At 38.4% G+C, this 23,034-nt stretch overlaps 1 protein-coding gene across 2 annotated transcripts in view; it reads left to right on the top strand.

The window, feature by feature from the left end:
- GEMIN5 (gem nuclear organelle associated protein 5) overlaps positions 1-21,473 on the top strand; it is a 42,076-nt gene extending 20,603 nt beyond the window's left edge. For both annotated transcript variants that reach the window (XM_072400487.1, XM_072400486.1), the window contains exons 17-29: positions 750-971; positions 4,274-4,402; positions 5,563-5,688; positions 6,387-6,476; positions 6,954-7,091; positions 7,417-7,564; positions 8,395-8,514; positions 10,835-11,045; positions 12,334-12,594; positions 14,089-14,251; positions 18,733-19,153; positions 19,400-19,490; positions 19,829-21,473. In XM_072400487.1, coding sequence (XP_072256588.1) covers positions 750-971; positions 4,274-4,402; positions 5,563-5,688; positions 6,387-6,476; positions 6,954-7,091; positions 7,417-7,564; positions 8,395-8,514; positions 10,835-11,045; positions 12,334-12,594; positions 14,089-14,251; positions 18,733-19,153; positions 19,400-19,490; positions 19,829-19,999 — 2,291 coding nt within the window. In that variant the 3' untranslated portion in view covers positions 20,000-21,473. The remainder of the gene's footprint in view (positions 1-749; positions 972-4,273; positions 4,403-5,562; positions 5,689-6,386; positions 6,477-6,953; positions 7,092-7,416; positions 7,565-8,394; positions 8,515-10,834; positions 11,046-12,333; positions 12,595-14,088; positions 14,252-18,732; positions 19,154-19,399; positions 19,491-19,828) is intronic.
- The last annotated feature ends 1,561 nt before the right edge of the window (positions 21,474-23,034 follow it).

Genomic DNA, 23,034 nt, shown 5'->3' with positions numbered 1-23,034 from the left:
CCATCTTCTGGACTTGTTTATCTGTTTAGAGATGCCTAGGAGTTGCATTTTAACCACTGAGATATATGTTTGAATTACATATAAGTGGGCTTTTGTACTTCCAAAGAGAAAGTAATTGTGTTCAGCCACTCCTATTATGATCCAGGTACCTTGACTTTGGCCTAGGATGTATGACAGCCTATGATTGGTCAGTAAAAGAGAAACATCAGTCCAGTCATCCTTGTACTGTGCCATTTTATATGAATGTTCACTGCTGGGGCTGTGCAGAGCATTAGAGCCCTGCCTGTCAATGTTAACTCTTGCAATCTCACTTTAACTGTGAGAGAATATAGAAGGTTGGTATTAAGTTAGGCTTTGGTAGTTATGTTTATTTTCTGTAAAAAAAAATATATTAAAGGTTTTAATGAGCTGTATCATATTATGTCTATTTTTTATTTTTATTACTAATTTATAGCTATATGCTAATTTTTTCTGCGTCCTAATGTGCTGATAATGGTCTCCTATGTCCAAAATTGGATATTTTGATGCTGTAAATAACACTTTCATTTACTAATGTTCACAGACTATGACCTAGTTGAACCTAGTTGAAAATGGCACAATGACATTTTGGTCTGGTATCACACACTTTTCTAATGATATTTTATGTAAAATATATGTATGTCTTGGGATAAAACTTTGATAAATGGCTCCTAATGCATTTGTGAATGCAGTGCAAAGAGCCTTCCTTTAAATGTATTTTCTTTCAACAGGAAAGAAAGCAGCTGACCTGGAAAAGAAAAGATCATTGCAGCCAAAAATCAAGACAAAGAAAAAAAAGAAGATAGATAGTCCTAAACAGGAACATGGATGGGATGTAGTTAGAGGAGAGAATGATAGTCCTCTCCCATCAGCACAAAATGAGACATCTGATCAAGATGAGGAACGGGGTTCTAATGAAATCGTGACTGGAGACAAGACTATGCAACAGGAAGGTAATTAATACCTAAAGTTGGATTGGTAAAGTTTCGGGACCTTTTTGAATGTCTGGAATCGTCAGTCCCTGTCAAATTACTAGGATAATGGGTTTTTTTTTCAGTTTAACTTTAACATCTATGCGTATGTTAATTATCCCAATTAAATAGGTTGTACAATGGGCCACTGATAACCGTTAGCAATATGTGTAATAATTCCTTTCATTTCATATTAAATTGCAGCTGTCATCAGCTGGACCAAAGTGCACTGTAGCTGCTTGTAGCATGCTTAGTGACAGCAGTGTCCTCCCCAGCCCCTTTTAATTGGGTGCACCACTCAACATATTTAAGTAACCACCTGTCTGTTTTCGGGTGGTTACTGAGCAGTTGGGTCACAGTGCCCAAAACACAGGGGATGTCACCCGCCTAAACCTTTATCCCACCAAGCTTAAAAAGCGAGCCTTGATACAGCAAAACGGCTAGATGGAATCCTGTCCTGGGTACAACCTGATACCCCAGCCTTGTCTACAGTGTACATCCTAAGCGTAAACAATAGGCTAACTTCAACAGCTCCACAAAATTTGGCTTCAAAAGTATCCGAAATCAGATCTAAAGAAATCCAAAAGATGATGTGTTCAAGCAGCTTATGGTCAAGGTGTAAGCTCCTACTAAACCTGAATTGTCCAGATGCAGCTGCTGTGTACTCTTTTGGTTACAGCAAAAATGGCTGGCTTTCTTTGCAGCTGCTTACTTTCCCCAAGTAAACAAAGTAGTTTACAAAAGAAGAAGAATTTTCTAATGGTCCCTTGGTGAAATGTGTTTATTGAATGTGGCTTCATTTGGCCATTCAATTAGGTATTACTGTTCTATACCTCTTGTGATAGCGAGACAAAATCCTAAGTTTCTCATTCAAATCTATATATATATATATATATATATATATATATATATACACATACATACAAGCTTTGGGTTAGCTCAAGACTTTTGAATGTATTTGAAATCTGAATGAGGTGTCTTAAGATAATAATTTCTGTAAAAAATTAATTTATTTATAAATAAATTTGGATGTTGCATTCAGAATTTCATTTGGTTTACTCTATAGTGCCATGTTGAGCTGTTCATGAATAAAATAACACCATATAATATTAAATAATTAGCTAATTCATGAATATAATTCAAGCCAATATATTGTCTTACGGTAAAGAAATTAACAAATAACTCTTTGTACAAGCCTTTAAAGAAATCGACTTGTGTAATAGGGAAGTACTCAAATGCATTCCTATCTACAGGTATTACTATTGTACCTTACTGTGAAGCTGAGGAGAAATCTTTAGCAAGTGTAAAAGATTGTTTTAAAAACACGCTGGATGCATTTCTAAATACACAGAATATAACTAAGTATTATATTTATTGTGACATCAAAATAGTTTTTCTTTGCCTGTTGGTGCAAATTGGACCATGCTTACCATTATAAGGTTTTTTGAATTGCTCTGGATAAACCGTACAAAAAGTACAGAAATACCCAACCGTAGGAGTGACTATCACAATTGCTAGGCAGGTTATTCCCTACATCTTACTCTCAGTCCTGACTATCTGGTATAAAGATCCCCAAATTTACTACTGCAGAAGCAAGGCAAATTCAAGGTTATCAATTTCTTACATCATAGTAATCACTTTTATTAGAGGAAATCACAACATAGGCACAAGGATACAAAAATCGTGTCATTGGTAAAGAGTTCTAACTTTTTTAGGCAGATTCAATAATTACATACCAGAGATGGAGAGGTTGGCACTGCAGGGAGCCACAAGGGACTGTTACACACTTTCTGAAAGGCTTTCGTGTAGGCTAAGTCTACAAAGAATGTTTTTTTTAAACCAATATAAAGGCTCCTACTGCTTTTACCTGCATTTATACAAGCTTTTACATAAGGTTTAAAGCTTGCCTGTAAACTCTTAAGACCCATAATGCACCAAATTCATTTATAAGAGTTTATGCAAGTGTTTACAGGAGTTTAAAATATATAGTGTTTTGTGTTTCAATGTGTATACTTTCCTTTTTAACATGGTATCCCTTGGAAGGATAATTTCCAGTGAGCACTCCACAGCAACCCAAATGAAATCACTAATACATAAATAACAAACACAAACACTTGATGGGGAATCTTTAATGGCTTCTCCTGTCTGGATTTCTAATCCTCTTTCATCACTTCTACTTTGGTGGTCCCAGAACAAAACACTAGTTCACGCTGACTGGCTGTACCATGAAGTCCTGACCATTCAACCCTTCCATAACTGCCAGAGCCTCTTTGTATGTTTGTTATGTCAGTTTGTGGATACTTTAATCATCATCCACGGTGAAGTCCTTGTCGCTAGCCTCATGTTTAATTCAGAACAACCGCCATGGTCACTTGTGTGATCCGCGTTACAGCAAAGACATGTCTTCCAGCACCACCAGATGACGTAACTAAAAAAAAAAAAAAAAAAAACAGGCCTAAATGTTTTGATTTCATTGGAAGCGTTTGTAGGTGTTTTATTGTGTATAGGTGTTTACTAATGGTTTAAAAACGCAGCAAGTAGTGTTCTCTTAAATGCTAAAAAATGTCCCCCCCAGCAAACGCTCTGGTGTAGACTAGCCTATTGGAATGCATGGGAATTTCAAGCATGGGCATTTAAATGCTCAGCGTAAATGCTGGGGAAACACATGTCCATGTAGACTAAGCCTTAGTGTAGTGCACAAAAAGCTAATCATTCATATTGCTTCTTACTGTCTGTGTGAGCACATAATGGAATTTAATTTTGCCAGGGTGTGTATTTTGTTTTGGTTCAACAAAATACAAGACAAAAAACTAATAAAAGGCCTAGTGACATCCCTTAAAAATACAGAGGATGCATCTAAAAATAACTTGAACTTCCTAGATTAACGCTTCTAGTACTGTACTTCAGCTAAGAATTTAGATCCAGATCTACTTGAGTATCACTGATAGATCCAAATGCTTGGTATATTTGTAGCTTCCAAATTGTTTGCCATACTAGTGATTAACTGTTTCTAAACCCAATAAAACTGGAATATAAAAACATTTAGCTAATGTTTAGGTTCTGCACTTCAGTAGATTGTCTTTTTTTAAGAATTGCTCTCACCAGTTGTGTTACAAGAATCTTTGGAGTATTTTGGTTACCCTCACCTAGGGTCTAGAAGAGGAACATTGGCCCACCTCTTCATTTTTATTATTTGTTCTCTCTGTCACTGAAGGAGGCCTGGTTGCACCAAAACACATCACTAAATATAATACTTTATGTGTAATAACATATTTTGTTTACAGTTACAGCCACCAGAGAGTCTGACACTGTGACATATATGCCGCCATCAATACCAACAGTAGAAGCACGTAGTCCAAGTCCAACCATAAAAAGAGTGGCTGTTAAGAAAGAACACATCAAAGAAAAGACAGGTAACTTATGATAAAGTTATGATAGATGTTAAATATCCTTTTCTAATGCCCTAGTGAAGAAATCATTATTACAAGATCCTGGAAAAATCCAGGTGCTGAGATGTCAGACCTGTGGAGTGTAACACATCACAGTGCCAAGATTGTCATAACAAAGACTCCTACTGGTCATGTCAAGAGGCCCATAATGTTATAAATAAATCGTTCATCTCAAGACTGGTACGGACCTCTGGTAAAAGACCAGACACCTGTAATGATGGGTATGATTGTGTGATGTAAACAGAAAAAAACTACACACGGATGACAAAGGCATACCTGTTTTATTAAGCCCAATTTATAACTGTATCAAAATATTGAACTTATGTTCAAATGATTTTGTGTGATTAATATCATTATGGCAAAATAGGAGTCCAGCTGGTATTTTTAATATGGCCTTGTGGCAGGGAAGGGACAGAAACTATGGCAGGAAAATATATTCATGCATATTAAGTAAATAGGTATATAGAATTGTACTTGCCTGCTATCCATAAACCCCTGCTATTAGTCTTAACCTTACCCAAACACTCTGACTAAACTTAACTCTAACCAATAAAAGGTGTTTATAATGGTTAAGCTTTTGGTTATGTTATACATTTTAATTGCTTGTTTTTCACATGGTTCACCCATGATGCAGGAATTCCAAAGCACTTTTTCCTGAATCTTTCTGAACTCAAAACTGGACATCTGGCTGCATATCAAAAAAGTTAATATTCATATGCAATATTTCTTTTGTACCTAAAAACTATAAAAAGAGACAGACAATATAAAAAATATACAGAGCCAGAAAACAACTTTTCAAATCCTGCTTTAAATTTTATTAGGTCTGGGATATCGTAGGGTAGATACAGGAAGGAAAAAGCTACAGTGAGGAAGCAGGCAAGAAAATCATGAAATATCTGTATTTGCTTGATGCAGGACAGGGCAGGACTCCATCCATCAACCCTAAATGAGGTTGTCTTTAGTGGCAGGGTAATTTTTCAGTTGATAGTTATTTTTTTTACCTTGAACCTCTCATAGATGAAAGGTATTTCTTACAGTAACAAGCAAGATGACCTGACATTTAAAGTAGTAGTAAATCATTTCTACCTTTGATTTTGTAAATCCTTTTTGTTTTCATTTAACAGATACACGAGGGAGAAAGAAGAAGTCTCAGTCTCTCCTTCCTATTAGTACCAGCAAAGATCACCGGTCTAAGGAAGAACAGCATCGGGATTGTGTGAAGCTGGCAGCAGCAGTTTGTTGCAAGGGAGGTAAGGGAATACTTGTGCGATAATGTACAAAGAAATGCCAAGAACTAGAAACTGATACACAAACCTTCTTTGGGAAGTCAGGAGCAATGATACAGCAATGATTTCAAAATGTTTCCAGTTTGTTGCACCCGTTGTGCCATTTATACATTTTTTTCATAGCATCCAAGGCCAAAATAAATCCCAGAGCCTAACAGCTTTTAGGTGTTTATGTTGGATTAGACTAGAGTGTCTTTTTGATAGGTATACAGATAACAATAAGCACTAAGGAAGGCACACATTGATGGCAGGGACCAATTTTCTAACCCTTTACCATTCTTAAACTAGACACACATTAGCCATATTATATTTTCCTGAAATGTACATCTACAACCTATTCTCAATGAAACTCCCAAGTGTAGGATTGGTTAAACATGGACTTTTAATGCAAAAGTGTACATTTATTTAGCTTCTGACCTACTGTACTATATTTTGTGTAAGTTTTAGTTTGAAGTATTGGTGCACGGTATAATTAGTGAATGTGTTGTTACTTATATTCCTTTTATTTATTTACTGTAGTAGCCTAATAGACTTGCTGCTAGGTGATAAGAGCTCAAATTTTGTATTTTATATATAAGCTAAATTGTGGTTCGGTGGGGACCACCATATATAGAAATATATTAATATATTTCTGTATAATAATTGCTTTTCATTTCCTGTAGCTGATGGATCCCATGCATTGCTGGAAGATTCTGTTCACCTTGGTCTGTATAGTGATAGAGCTACACTACATCGACTCATGGAGGAAGAAGGTTTGTACAACTCGTTTTTTTCTTTTGACCAAATACTGCTTGCTATGAATGGTCTCTTACCTCTTACTGGCTTTTGATTATCCCCTAAATACAGTTAAAGTAATGTTGTGAGTTGAATTGGCATATGATTAGAATAAACTTTTTTATGTTTAGCTGAGCTGTAAATCTCCCCAAAGATCTGAAGGGTGTTTTTCTATAGTTGTTAATAGGATCTGGTACAAGCTTGGAGAACACATTCTTTAGTCCCTTTACCAACAATGTCTAAAAGTATATAAAAAAGTAAGTCCAAAAGTATATTAAAAGTCGATCCAAAAGTATATAAAACTGGCAGGAAAATGCAGATAGCAAACAGAAAAAAAATACCCTTGAGATTATGTTCCAAATGTTAATTATTTGTATTTAGTGTTTTCTAAAGCAAAAAACAATCTAAACTATGCAACTATTTTTTAAATAATTTTTTTATTGCTTTATTGATAGGAAAAGCACATCTGGACAGTGGACACCCTGACCTTCAGCACCATATCATGTTGTGGAAAGGGGACCTAAAGGGAACATTACAATTAGCCGCAGAGCGAGGCGAACTCACGGACCAGCTGGTGGCATTGTCTCCCATGGGTAGGTAAGAGGGTCAGAATGACAACACTCATTTTTGACCACATTTGCATGTGCACACTATTCCGTCTTCCTTAAGCCTTAATATTTTCTGTATACAGAGGATAGTTGGCTGCAGATGTACTACTATCATCTTCAAACTCTTTTGATTAAAAAGACTTTATTAAACACATATTGCACTCTGTAATAAATCCACAGCAACATAGATTAAGGGCTTGCCTGATTGGATAGTTTTGGTTAATCTAGCATTGATTATACAAGGATTGTATGTATGATTTGATAGTAACGTATAGTAACTTAAAATTATTCAATATTTTTATTTCTGTAGCTGGATACTGGTTCTGGGTTTGGGCAGTTGAATCCTATGTAAAGCAGCTGTGTTTCCAGGAACAATACACAAAAGCTGCTTCTCACCTGTTGTCCATTAACAAAGTATATGAGGCTGTTCAGCTTCTGAAAGGAAACCATTTGTTCAGGTAGGTGTGGTACTATATTTTACTATACCACAGTGGTACTTAACTAATAATCATTTATTCTATTGCTTAGAAGTGACTAAGGCCATGTACCCACATGCAATTTTCGTTGCTGTAAACAATCTGTCATGATTGTTTCCAGTGGCAGAGAGTGACAGATGAATGAACAAGCATGTACACAGTGTTGTTCTGTTCTATGAAGAGGGGATGGGGAGATCCAGAGAGCTGCACACTGCTGTGCTTTCCTCTATTGACTTTTATATTGGTTCTTCCCCATGAGTTGCTCATAGATCGGCCAGGCTAAAATGTAGAATTGATCTGAGCAACTATACAGCCACTGGATCTACTATACTTTGCAGTGATGTGTTCACTTGTCAGGTCCATTTTGATAGCCAAAAAAATTAAATGGGAAAAAGGTGTTACATTTAATTCCAATAAAGTAAATAAATGTACTTAGAGGAATAATTATTTGGCCACTATGTATGGTTTATACTAATGTGATCTGTAAAGATTCTTAAAAGGTCACTTATTGAGTGTTGTTTGGCATAAAATTGAATCTGCCATCTTTTTCATCTATATGTGCTTTGGTTCAGAAAATGTATACTTTGTGGGGGGTTTTAAGAATGTTTAGAGCAAAAATGTATGTCTTAGCATGCATGTGAAAACGCCCCAGCAGTGAGGCAGTTAACATCCCATTTATTCTACTGTTCCCATTCATGTATTTTTACAGTCACCATAGATTTTTGTAGGAACTATTGAGAAGATGGTGAGTATGTTATCATGTAATGGCAAAACAGCTGAAAGATTCTAATTACTCCTCTTGTTTGTTTCAGGGAAGCTATTGTTGTGGCTAAAGCACGCCTGCTGTCAGATGACCCTATTCTCCGTGAACTATACACCAGCTGGGCTGCAGTTCTGGAGCAGGATGGACACTATGCTATGGCTGCTAAGTGGCAAGTACCTGACTATATCTAATAGTATATGGCACTAGGTCAGGGGTCTGCAACCTGCGGCTCTTCAGCCTCCTTGTTGTGGCTCCCTTCGGCTGCCGCGGGGAGATCTCTGATGGCGGATCCCCTTCCTCCCAAGACACAGCGGAGGAGGGGGATTCCCTATCCGGTGTTCTAATGAAAAAAATCTACCAGTGAAATAAATCTACCACGGGGCGTGTACAAATGGGTGTGTACAATGACATCCCCCTCCTTTGAACCCCAATTCCTCTGGAATGGGAAGATGTACAAAACCAAAAATGTAGGTGCAAGTGGGGGACACCTGTGACTAACACCCCCTAAAATTTAATTGTTAGGCTATCATCAGAACATAAAGAACTCTGCCCATCAAAAAAATCTACCGTTACACATTGCTGGAGGCACCTGAACCCCAATTTCTCTGAAACAGGAAGGGGGTACAGGTGAAAAAAATTAGAGGTGCAAGTGGGGGACACCTGTGGCTAACACCTCCTAAAAACTCCACCCATCAAAAAACCCTACCCTGTTACACATTGTTGGAGGCTTCTAGCACCTAAACCCCAATTTATCTGGAAACGGGGGTACAGGTGAAAAAAATTTGAGGTGCAAGTACGGGAAACCTGTGGCTAACACCTCCTAAAAATTCATAAAAACTCCGCCTATCAAAAAAATCTATCCTGTTACACATTGCTGGAAGCATCTAGCATCTGAACCCCAATTTCTCTGGAACGGGGGGAGGCGGTACAGGTGACCAAAATAGAGGTGCAAGTGGGGGACACTTATGGCTAACACCACCTACAATTAAATCGCTAAGGCATCGTCAGAACATAAAGAACTCTGCCCATCAAAAAAATCTACCCTGTTACGTTAGAAGCCTCCAGCTTCTAATGTAACAGGATGATATGTTAGAAGCTGGAGGCTTCTAGGGGAATAGTTCAGTGTTTAATTTATTTCAAAGTAGGCCTACACATGCACACTTGTTGTAACAGGTAAAATTTAAAAAATAATAAAACTTTTAAAAGTTTATAATCAGTGTTATGTTTTGCGGCTCCAGACTATTTTTCTTTAGTGGAAGAGGAGGCAAAATGGCTCTTTTGATAGAAAAGGTTGCTGACCCCTGCACTAGGTGGATTCTGAGTAAAGCACTAAGGACTGGTAAATGATGTATACACACATAATACTGTATATAACGGTTAAAAAGGCTTTGGTGAAAGTCCAGGAATATATTCATGAGCTAAACATCCACACTAAACATGGAATACATGGGATATTTAGTATATTTCTTTACCACTTAATGGTTCAATTAAAACGTCACTAAAGGGTTCCTCTGCTGGACTACAGTTAAAGCAGACCTAAACTAAATTTTTTACTTTACATAAAACTGTAAACAACCCTTTTGTGTAAGGTAAAATCATTATGATAAAGACAAAATGGGAGCACAGGCTGCTCCTTCTGTGCATGCCTGATCTTGGGCTTGCGGAGAAGGAGCTTTTTCTTCAGTGGAGAAAAAAATTGCCAATCTCATGCATGCGCAGTAAGATCGGCACTCTTTTTTTTCCCCCCCCATTTACCGCAGGCTACGTCACCCAATCTAGCACCTGCACAGTGAGAGATTGGGTGATGTAATTCAGGCAACCTCTGCAGTAAGTAAGTAAAGGTGAGTGATTTTTTTTTTTCTTTTTAAGTTGTGCTTTGATTGTCATGTTTTCTAACAAGGAAGAACAGTGTAATACTTGGGATCTCAGTGCAGCAGAGGTAGAGTTGTCAGCTCACTCCATAAAGTTAGGCGATAACTAGATGAACATCTATATGCAGCATTTTTAAGACAAAACATGAGAAATGTGTATAAAAGATTTACTGTATGTTTGTATTATTTTGCCAAGATGTACACTTTAACTACAACCAAGTTAATATCTCTAAAAGATTTTTGTTTTTATCTCATTGGGGAGATCCCTTGTTTCTCATCCCTGTGCAACCCATGGAAGACATGGAAGGGGTGGTTGTCAACAGGACAGAAAGAGAAAGTCAAGAACTCCAGTATTGAATTTGTAACCCCTTACTACTCTACTAAAATGGGTTTTTGTTCATGTCGGTTGTGACATAGGCGAACTTTTATCACAGAGCATTCCTGCTTTATCCAAAAAATAGACATTTTTGGCTAGGGTTGAACTTTTTTAATGGAATTACTAGATTTGTAGGCTGCTGCATGTTTGAAAAAAAAATTTAAATTTCTGTTTTCATCATCATTTTATTTAAATAAATTTGTTTTTAATCTTTGTTTTAATTTCTTTTCTCCTTCCCATAGTTACTTGGGGGCATCCTCTCCTTATGATGCAGCTAAAGTCCTGGCCAAAAAAGGGGATCTGCTGTCTCTGAGTACTGCTTCTGAACTAGCCTTACTAGCGGGAGAGAAAGACTTGGCTGCCTCCTTCGCACTGCGTTGTGCACAAGAACATGTCACTGTGAAAAACTGGGTTGGGGCCAAGCAGTGTCTACAACCTCATTCAAGCCTGCTGGTAATTGATTTCACAGCACTCAGTGCATCTAGCCACCACAGGAAACCTCTTCTAACTTCTTCTAATATGTAGATTTATTATAGCAGTTTTTATTGCATATGTTCACAAATATATATTAAGTCACACTGCTGTGCCAAGGCACTCTGCAAAGTGTGGTTCTAAAACTAATTCCAAACATTGTTCTCCCTAAAAATCTAACTTAAATACAACATTTTTTTTTTCAAGGTTTTCATCTAATTGATCAAAATATTGCATGCATGGCTAGCCAAACTCTGAACTCTCAAAGTGAGGCATGCATAAAATAAATTGGGAGCAGGCTTACATTGGGTATAGCCCTATCCTAGGGCTTAGGACACAGCAACACACTAAAAATCCAGTCTAGCTTAAAATGGAACTAAACCTAATAATGTGAAAATGGAGACCAAGCAGGTCCAATATTGCAGAAGGTACAGGTGATGTCCCTTCATCAATAAAATAAATGTACCTGCAATTTTTTTTTCAAATACACTGACCTGTTCTTGCACCAGTCCAGGTGCCAACATCTTCAATTGGTGTTCATCTGTGTTTCAGATCTTGAGCCATCTTTATTGTATACCGGCTGAGCTGTGTAGGCGCAGCTCAGTGTACATTGAGAAAAAGATTGTGAACAGGCAGGTGTGGGTATTTTATTGCATCACCTTTCTCTTCTGCAATAATGAAACTGTAGACTTTTTACTGCATTATAGTTTGGTTCCACTTTAATGCAGGTGAATATTTTCATTGTCTGACCAAAGAGGCAACAGATAAAAGCCCTAGTGCCAGTTTTAAATAGAATTTAGTTAGCCATTCTGCCTAGTAATACCTGTCTGCTAAAACTCGATCACAAAGTAAGCAGGGCATTGGAAGACCTTAACCCCATGTGAGGTTTATGTAAAAGACACAAGCCATTACTGGAAAACAAAAAAAATTGTAGACTGAAATTTGTTGCTGGCCATGCAGAAGAAAATGCAAATTGGTAGAACGTTTTTTCAGTCTCATAGGACTAAGGTAAAATTTTTTTGTTTCAAAAAACTTCTAAGTGGTGGAAAGCCAACACACAGAATGTGTAATTAGGAAACAATCATATATATATATAGATATATATACACATACATAAAAATTGTCCCTTGAACTCCACACAAATGGCTCTGCATAGATAATTAGAAAAAATTCTGCTTCTGGCTTCTTCAAATAAAGAGAGAGATTTACACATCTCTCTGTTTAAAAAGTTAATCTTTAAATCTCTTTTTTCCTTTTTTTTTATATACAGGGGCAGAGGCTGTTACTATGTACTAGTGAACTTCTGTATAGTCACACTACTGAGAAGACTGCAATAGATTGGAAGACACAGGCCACCCCATGTTTTCATGAATGGGCTAGCAGTGGCATTGAGGACACTTTTATAACTAAGCTCACTGGAGTGTGGCAGAAGGAGTATGGAGTGTCTACAGCAGATCAGTACAGTGAGGCCTATCAGCAACTTTGTTCATCTGAGACTCCTCCAAGCACCCCTAATACCATCCCTAAGCAGGTAATGGATGGCTACTTTAAGCAGCTTCTGAAATGGGGTCCACGTTTGTTTTACGTTGAAGCAGTATAAAATGACATAGGTGAAATTATACTGGTTTATAGGATTTTTCAAGTTTAGGCACATTATGAATTGGAAATTTTGTTCAGACTTTAGAGGAGAACATCAAATAGTAATGTCTTGTAAGCTCAAGGCAAGAGCTGATTACACAGAAGAAATGCAAATATGTGGGAGTTGTGTTACCCGCAAAAGGATTACACGGCTGTCAAACAACGCAGCCATATTCTAGTAACAAGTTGGCCACTGTGCATTTTTAGGTCCAGAGACATTGCCATTGACTCTGAACTTGCCCAGACTAATGAATAATTTAAGACTAATCTGGCACCAGGTGTTGCCTCATTTTTTACTGTTTACTGCTGCTTGTTGCTGCAGAGGTAATAAATACTATAGGACTAAGCAATAGATGACATCCTGCACTCTTTTCTGAACATACAGGTAAGAATCTTGGATGTAAGGTCCTTTAGGTGGCTGTGTGAGCTGCAAGCAGTTCTCAGTCTTTTTGTTTTCATGGGCTGTTACCATTTGTTTACTTCTGACCAACCTTTCAGTTGGACTGTTCTTAGATGTTCCAATTTACAGTCAAATCCTATTCTTGAAATTTGTTGGGGACAAAGGTCCTACCCATCTATTTTTATGATAATGCCCTTGGTAATGCACTGAATACTACAAATACTGAACTAAAAACACAGACGCATGCTGGGTAATAGGAGAAATACTGGGCTGGCGTACACTTTTTTTGTGTTCCATGTCAAAACTTCCTGTGAGCTGCAGTATAACCAGATAGTGAAATAAATCTGTTCATCAAGGAACTTCAAGAAAAGGATTTAAAGTAAGTTTAAAAGTCCTATATTATTACTTATCAGTCCAGCTTTCCATGATTCCAATCTTTACTCTATTTCACCTTTAGGAGTGTTGGTTGTCTGCATCCCTCATTGTGTGGGACACACAGGGACACAATAGTGACAGCTAGAAAATCCATGTCACTGTTGATAACTTTTCATTTTAGGTGGCAGCAGGGTCACTCTGACACAACTAGACACTGGCACTGCCTTACTTTTACATAGATATTTGAAAAAGTGAGGTTGTTCAGGACATCTCTGTGCTTCCAACAATGAGGCGCAAGAATGTATCTTTTAAGGAAAATATTTATAAAATTGAAATTTTATATATGGCTACTACAGGGAAAAAGGTCTTCCTGTATGTTTCTAATGGATCTACCTTTATTTTGCTCTCTGTAAGTTATGTTCTCAGTTACTATGATAAAGACACAACAGAATCACATGCCCAGATGTTAAATTAGAGGTTTTTCTAAAATGTCAAGTGATGAGTTTGTCTAGCAGTGCTCATTAGGTTATATAGTATGAATTAATACAATTTCTTAAAATTTGCTTTTTAAAACTGTGGTTGTTCATATCTATTCTATTTTTACCCATTCAGCTGCTGCTCCACATCTCCCAGGAGGTGGCGCTAACCACCTTCAATTACCTCCTAAAGAATTGGGATGAAGCTGCATCTGCCTTACTTCGCAGCCTCTCCAGATGTCTTCAAGCTGGACAGTTCACTTTAATGCAAGACACTGCTCGACTGTTGCTTCCAAATGGTAAGGGAAGTGGGATGTCCAAATTGAAGTACAATATCTTGTTCTCAATGCAAACTCTTTGATGTAGGCACCTGTTTAGCAAATACTTCTGAAACTGAAAACATGGGTGATAAATAAAACTGTAACCAATAATTATGCATTCACTATAAACTTCAATTACTTACCCTTTCCTACCCCTCCTAAACTTTTTTTTTTACTTTGTTTTCAGTGGGCATTAGTAGGTTGAATTCCATGCCAGCATTCTGTCTTTGATGATATTATCAAGTCATAGTTTGGTTTTCTGACCATCTCAAAAAGATATCATAAAAGTGTCTGTATGTAGATTTATTAAAGCTCTCCAAGACTGGAGAGGATACACTTTCATCAGTAAACCTGGGTAATCCAGCAAACCTGGAATGGATTTCTTCAAAATCGTTTGATACAATCTCCTAGATTGTAAGCTCCAGTCCTCCTGTGTCACTGTCTGTATCTGTCTGTCATTTGCAACCCCTATTTAATGTACAGCGCTGCATAATATGTTGGCTCTATATAAATACTGTTCATTATTAATAATAATAATATTAGCAAATGTTTTCAGTCCTGGACCAGATCCATTCCAGGTTTATGGTATCACCCAGCTTCACTGAAAATAGTGTATCTTCTCCAGCCTTGGAGAGCTTTAATAAATCGGGCCCTATACCATTAAAATTCCAATGTGGTTTAACATGGCGACATTTGTTATGCATTGCCATCAAAAACTCAAAACAACTTCAAAGTGGGCTAATCATTAAAAGGATGGAAATTTGGTAGGAGGATTGTATATAATAGACTTCTGGAACTAAAAATGCAACTCAAGCAAGCTGTGTTTTTCCTGCTGTGTCCATGCAGCTGTCATTATCCCCATGTATAAACCTTCATATCTCTCACACTAATTGCCATAGAAACAAAAATTTTTCAGGGTATACAGGGGACCTTGAGAGCTGCTACTAAGCAAAATTTCATTCACCTAAACATAACAAGTAACCAGGTACGGGGTCACAAGCATAAAATCCTAATAACAATCAGGGATATTTTCACATAAAGGGATGCTATTTCAAGACCACAGCCCCCAAATTGAGTTTGCATATTAGGGACCCCTGGGAGCAACTTCAATGGCAACCAGCTTTCGAGTACTGTCAATTCGCTCTGTGCTGTGAAATTAGGCTTTACAGAAGGTAAGTGGCCAGTTATGTGGCACCAAATATATACTTGCTCGTTCACAAAACTTCAAGGCTGCGCTCAGACTGCTGGTGAGGTTTTGGTGCGGTTACCCCTTCCTCATGCCATAGAACACTGCCTAGGGGGAAACAATCAGTACCCCTCACAACTGCCTGAAAGTCAAATCTGCGAGGGACTGAGTGGCTGGTGAGCTGCTTGTTACACATACCTGGTCACTTACCTTCTGTGAGTTCCAATTTCTCTGAAACAGAGGGTTGTTGGCAACTGGAAATCTGGGAGCCAGTAGGAAATGCCTTTTGTCCCCCACCTTCCCCATTAAAATGTTATACCCATCATATCATGCAACCCTGTCACACATAACTATCCCCTTACTCTCCATGAACCCCATGAAATTCAACTGCAAGTGCAGGACAGGTGTGGCTAACTTTCCCTAACATTACATCTCCACGGCTCCATCACAAGATCAGAAAAACTATACCTGTCATTCCGTGCTACTCTGTCACACATACAGTTAGGTCCATAAATATTTGGACAGAGACAACTTTTTTCTAATTTTGGTTGTGTACATTATCACAATTAATTTTGATTGAAACAACTCCGATGCAGTTGAACTGCAGACTTTTAGATTTGAATCAGTGGGTTGAACAAAAAGATTGCATAAAATGTGAGGAACTAAAGCCTTTTTTTTACACAATCACTTAATTTCAGGGACTCAAAAATAATTTGACAAACTAAAAAGCTGAAAATAAAATGTTCGTTTCTAATACTTGGTTGAAAACCCTTTGCTGGCAATGACAGCCTGTAGTCTTAAACTCATGGACATCACCAGATGTTGGGCTTCCTTCCTTCCTTCCAGGCCTTTACTGCAGCGGCTTTCAGTTGCTGTTTGTTTGTGGGCCTTTCTGTCTGAAGTTTAGTCTTCAACAAGTGAAATGCATGCTCAATTGGGTTCAGATCAGGTGACTGACTTGGCCATTCAAGAATATTCCACTTCTTTGCGGACATCACCAGATGCCGGGTTTCCTCCTTTTTAATGCTCTGCCAGGCCTTTACTGCAGCGGTTTTCAGTTGCTGTTTGTTTGTGGGCCTTTCTGTCCAAAGTTTAGTCTTTAACAAGTGAAATGCATGCTCAATTGGGTTCAGATCAGGTGACTGACTTGGCCATTCAAGAATATTCCACTTCTTTGCTTTAATAAACTCCTGGGTAGCTTTGGCTGTATGTTTTGGGTCATTGTCCATCTGTATTATGAAACGCCTCCCAATCAATGTGACTGCATTTAGCTGGATTTGAGCAGGCAGTATGTCTCTGAACACCTCAGAATTCATTTAGCTGCTTCTGTCCTGTGCCACATCATGGATAAACACTAGTGTCCCAGTGCCATGGCAGCCATGCAGGCCCAATCCATCACACTGCCTCCGCCATGTTTTACAGATGATGTGGTATGCTTGACTCATGAGCTGTTCCACGCCTTCTCCATACTTTTTTTCGCCATCATTCTGGTAAAGGTTCATCTTGGTTTCATCTGTCCAAAGAATGTTTTTCCAGAACTGCGCCGGCTTTTTTAGATGTTTTAGCAAAGTCCAATCTAGCCTTTCTATTTTTGAGGCTTATGAGTGGCTTGCACCTTGCAGTGCACCCTCTGTATTTACTTTCATGCAGTCTTCTCTTTATGGTAGACTTGGATATCGATACGCCTACCTCCTGGAGAGTGTTGTTCACTTGGTTGGCTGTTGTGAAGGGGTTTCTCTTCACCATGGAAATATTCTGCAATCATCCACCACTGTTGTCTTCCGTGGACGTCCAGGTCTTTTGGCGTTGCTGAATTCACCAGTGCTTCGTTTCTCTCTCATGATGTACCAAACTAGATTTTGCTGCTACTCATATTGTAGCAATTTCTCGGATGGGTTTTTTTCTGATTTTGCAGCATAAGGATGGCTTGTTTCACCTGCATGGAGAGCTCCTCTGACCGCATGTTGTCTGTTCACAGCAAAATCTTCCACATACCAGCACCCCCCTCAAATCAACTCCAGGCCTTTTATCTGCTTAATTGATAATGACATAACGAAGGAATTGCCCACACCAGCCCATGAAATAGCCTTTTAGTCAGTTTTCCAATTACTTTTGAGCCCCTGAAATGAAGTGATTGTGTACAAAAAAAAAGGCTTTAGTTCCTCACATTTTAATGCAATCTTTTTGTTCAGCCCACTGAATTAAAGATGAAACTCTGCAGTCCAACTGCATCTGAGTTTCATTTAAAATTAATTGTGGTAATGTACAGAACCAAAATTAGAATTTAGTTATTTGTCTAAATATTTATGGACCTAACTGTAGCTGGCCACTTACATCATGTGAACCCTAATTTCTCAGGAATGGGGAGATGTACAGACCTGAAGATGTAGTAGTACGAACATGTCTCCCTTGGCTATCTGTCTCATGAATTGCATTTCTCTGGATGTATCCATAGCAAGAGATTTTGGGGTACAAAAAAGATTAGCTCCCCCTAAAACTGACAGGATGCATTGTATGGTGTAGTTTCTGCTCTTTGGTACAGGAATGGTGAGCGGGGAGCAATACATGACTGGCTGGGCAGCTTACCAACTGGGGACACAGGCAGTAATAAAAACCTGACAAAACTAAAAAAATAAAAAGTATTTGCTAAAAAATTTCTTTTTTTTTAAGAATAGCTGTCTGTTACCCATGATGTCTGATGAGTTTAACTTTCTATATCAATAAAATAACTACAGAAAGGTATTGATTTTAAATCTAATAAAACAAAATAACTACAGATATTTCAACAGATTGTGCTAAAGTGTTGTTAAAAAACATACATACATACATACACATACATACATACATACATACATACCTGTACATTTGTTTTACCACTTAGCAGTTATCAGTTATTAAGGAGGAATAATTGTGTTTGCATTTTTCTCTGGAATGTTCCTTTAGGAGTAGTTACTTTTTCGAATACTTTTATCAAAAAGTGTAGTAAGGGTCCAGATTCTTTCATAATTACACAACTTTTTTGGGAATTCGTTTTTAAACTATGTTAAAATAAAGCGAGAGAAGAAACAGTACAGGATTGGAAATGTTGTACATATGCAGGATTTAAATGAAGTGGACATTTCTTAAACCCTGCACCTTCACTTAGTTATCCTTATGATCCAGGTTATCTTGGGCACCAGCCATACTGATTTATTATTATTTAGAATTTAAGCCTTGACAATGATGATTCTCACAACAGGAATATTCTTTTTCTTTCTTTTTTTTTTTTATCTAGGCTGTGAGGAGCTCAGAAGTAACCTCAATCCAGAAAATAAACAAAGCTCTTCTGCTTGTGACAGTCTGCAGGCATACCTAGCATATATGAAACTGTATGAGCTATGGTGGAGTCAAAACACAGATCACACATCTCAGGAGATCATGATGGATACCTCTGCTGGAATAGAGGAGGATGTCTCAGTAGCAGGAAAGGACGTTCATGACAAAATGTCTGATTTCGAGGTGCTACTTTCAGAACTGCATGCTGGCTTTCAGAATGCACAGAGAGAAATTGCAGATGTTCAAATGGCTCTCCGAGAGATGATACAGCAGCATCAGAGGAGCCGGCAGATTCAAGATAACTCTCTGGAATTAGAACAAGACCCTGACACAGGCTCAGCCCAAACTCCAGAGAAATGTCCTGACAGCGGGAGCCAGATGTGAGTAGAGACCTTTTTAAGGATAAACGATAGAAGAAACAATCTTAGTGCTAAAAATTTACTCTAAAAATCTATGCTGTTTGGAAGCGGGTACTGCTGCTCTTTGTTCTAATAAGTGATAGCCAGATGCTCCTTCTCCTTTACAAATACATAGTGTTGTCTATCCTTCTGAAGTTACAATAGACTCTGTTCTTGTCCCTATAATTGATAGTGGTTTCTTCACTAATTACTGTTTTGTTTCTCCAGTTCTGCCCCAAGTCCAGTCTCCCTGGCTGAGCTAATGAAGAAGCTTTCTGCTGCAAACCATAAGTTGGCCGAATATCCAGAGTATTTAAAGGTGAGATCTGTGGTGCAACATAAAACTACAAATATACATTTTGTTTGACATATATTGACTATCTAAACTGAAGATCACCAATGTAATGTATTGCATCTTACCAGTCTCAACTCCGACCATACACTGGTCAAAAGGTGCTCGACCAGGTAAATTATCGAGATATATATACTGGTTACCACTGTGCACTTTTAGCTACCCTACTCCAACCACCTAGACTTATTAGACTGGGACTTTTTTCTTGGGTTAAGATTAGCCAGGCTGTCCACCTAGGTAAAAAATGTTTCATTTTTCAAGCAACTATTAGTTATACATTACAGTTTCAATCTTTTCCCTCACAGGTCTTACCATTTCCAGATGTACTGGAGAGCTGCCTGGTGCTACTTCATTTCCCTTCTTCGATGCTGACCTCCGAGTTAAAGGCCCAAGCAATAGGACTCCTACAGAAACACAGTTCGGGGTCACCTGATCACAATAAAGCAGCCAGCAAGTTCCTCTCATTATCATCATAAAGACCAAGGCATACAGCCTAAATCAGGGCTGTCCTCCGCTTCCAGCTCTGCAATAACTACCACACTAGTGCCACCGGCCAAAAGCTGCCTTGACCTTTGTAGCCAGCAGCTGCAAATTGCTATCATGAAACAATATTACACTCATTGGGCCTCTTATTGACATATTTAAGCAGAGGGCAAACTTTGTTGTCTTTTTCTGCCAGTTAGATTCTCCCTTTTCTTTTCCCAGTGCATTGAAAGGAAGAATCTAATTACTATGGGCTACAGGGATCCTCGAAGATAACTCTTCCATGGTATGGCATTGGTAATTATGGCCCAGTGAGGTTAACGGGTGCATGGGATCAGCGCTTTAAACAAAAGGCATTTTCTTTCAAGCTGGACTATTTATTAGGCTATACCTGGAGATATCTGGCTCCTTTGATCTGCCACCTATGCTGTTTGCACTGCAGTATAATGCCAAGGAACCTGCTTTATGTTGCTGTTTTCTAGTTGTGTTTTTTTTGTAGTTTGGTTTTGTATCAGGAAAGAACATAAATCCTACATGATATGTGAATTATGTTGGTATATTTAAATGACCATATAACAAGTCATTGGCATTGCTGACTTTCTGAAAATTCTGGTTGTCTGGCTGTTAGCTTACTGACCTTAATATTTGGCTCCGTGAACTGAAAAAGTAGATTTCAGATCAGAAGAGTAAGGTATATAGCATTTTAAGAAGCTGAGGTTGGCAAAAAAAATTTTTTTTGGTTTTTAGGTTCCTGGTGAAGCATTTGCGATGGACCTCTAGTAGTAAAAAGTGAAATTTTATTTGATCTGTTCTTGCTGCCCACTTACAGTGATTTTGGTCACATGCGACCTTTCAACACTCACCAGCTACCAGATTTTGTATATTTGAGGCCTCCAAATAAATTTGGGCTTTACACCCAGTAGACTAAGTAAACGTAGTGTACCACAATACACACATTAGTCCCAACCTTTACAGCAAAATACATTCCAGGCATGGGCAATTAAAAAACAGGTTTCCTTTACCTAATGCACATAAAGTAAATAAAAGTGCACACAACAGGTTTTTCTTGAGGTGCATTGTTGGCCCATGTTAGCAACTGCAGTGTTAGCACATTTCATGTTGTTGTACTAGTGTGTTGGGGGTGCCACTCAAAATGAATTGCACCACAGTAGGGTTTCTGTGTCAACCTGTGTTGCAGTAACGTGCCTATCTTTGTCCAAACTTCACTACATGGAATTTTATTTTAACAAAGGCATTACATTTTTTAACAAAAAGGGGTGGGCATTGAAACTGTATATATTGTAATTTATAGATATCAGAAACTCATAATTTCATCAAGGAGCCATGTACGGTATATGTCTGTTGTAACATTTCTCTTTCATCTGCTTATGCTAAGGCTACAATGACCTGGTCTTTTTTATACTAAAACATAAAAATACGTGCTTGCATAAACACAAAGATAGTAAATCATCATTTACTGTTCTCCTACATACAGTTTCCAAAAAAAATATATTTAAAAAAATACTGAGGCCTGTGGCTAAGCCCTCCTATTGGTCTGACCTAGTTAGGCACCAGTCCCATGTGGCAACATCACCCCTTTTCTTCCTTTACTACCCAGAATATTTTTGCTGATGAAACCTAGTAATGCATACCTACAGTTCATGCACACCAGTCCTCATTCCGGGCTTGTTATATAAGCAAGTACTATAAACCGTAATAATACAAACCCCTCCTGCTCAGTGCCTAATCTACCCTACCAGGTTTCTATCCTACTGGGGGGGCAAAATATGATGGGTAGAAAAATCTGATAGAACACCATCAATGGGAGCGGCAGGGTGGGCAGTGCTATTAGCACACAAGTACTGGATCACACTTTTTTTCTACCACCAGCTCCAATACAACAAAACAGGCAACCACCCTCCATCTCTTCCTACCTACCCAAATTCCACCAGCTGCTTGCAATCAGTTGTCTTGTAGGCTACTAAGTGGAACTTTTCCAACTAGGGTGTCCCCCCCCCCCCCACTCCACTTCTAGGGGTGTCCAGCATGGTATGGAGCATCTCCCATAGCAGCCCAGTAGAGATAGGGGTGGCTGTGAGTGGCCGTCTGCATATGGTAGTTTAAGAACCATTGCTGCAGTGCAAGTGCTGATTGGCTGGCAAGGTTAAAGCTGCTAGGTGATGGACGCAGCATTGTTTGCTCCTGCCCTAGGTCTAAAACTGACCACGTACTGCAAACCTACACCCTGGTACACCAGAGCTCTACTGTAGGCAACACAGAGTTAACTATCTGTACTTTCAGTGACCCTGCCACCTGTTAGTTCTGTTCAGGTTCTAAAATAGAAAGATAAAAAATTAGGAAAATATACAACTGTATACATTTCAGGAGCTGAGGAGCTGATCAACAAATTTACTTAAGTGACCAACATCTCAGGATCCAAAATCAGATCTAAACTATGACAAAAAATGTGCTATAATGCTATAGAGTGGCAGACATTTAGAAGTGATGTGATCCAAACTTCAATGGAAACCAACCAAAAACATATCACATAGAAATATTAAGACTTGTTTATTTGGCCTAGAATGAAAAGGACAGAACATGAAGGCTGTAAACCAATGTCTTGATCATCTGGACAGTATATACTAGTAAAGCTATTGGACCCCCAACTAGCAACCACTGATGGCAAGGGAGATCCAAAGTGAACTAAAAAAGGGGAAGTAGTGTACAACATCCGTAAAGACTGAAGGTTTCCACAGGTCTACCAAACTCAGCATGAGACACCATTTCATTTATCAACATTACCTGCAAATGACACACCAGAGGCAGTCTGAAAGTTAGGCAGGAGAACTGAAATACCGATCTTAATGTCCTACAGACATAGTTCAAACTTATATACACTAACCACTGTTCAAACTATAATAGTGAAGCTGATCAAAACAAATCAGTCCTAGGGAACCAGGAGAACTCTGTGGAGCTAATAATCAGAAATGTTCTATTCTGTGCAGAGAGCAAGACTCCGATGTCCCTG

The sequence above is a fragment of the Pyxicephalus adspersus genome, chromosome 2 (genome assembly GCF_032062135.1).
Source record: "Pyxicephalus adspersus chromosome 2, UCB_Pads_2.0, whole genome shotgun sequence".
In the NCBI taxonomy this organism is placed as follows: domain Eukaryota; kingdom Metazoa; phylum Chordata; class Amphibia; order Anura; family Pyxicephalidae; genus Pyxicephalus; species Pyxicephalus adspersus.
This window is presented reverse-complemented; position numbering and strand designations above follow the sequence as displayed.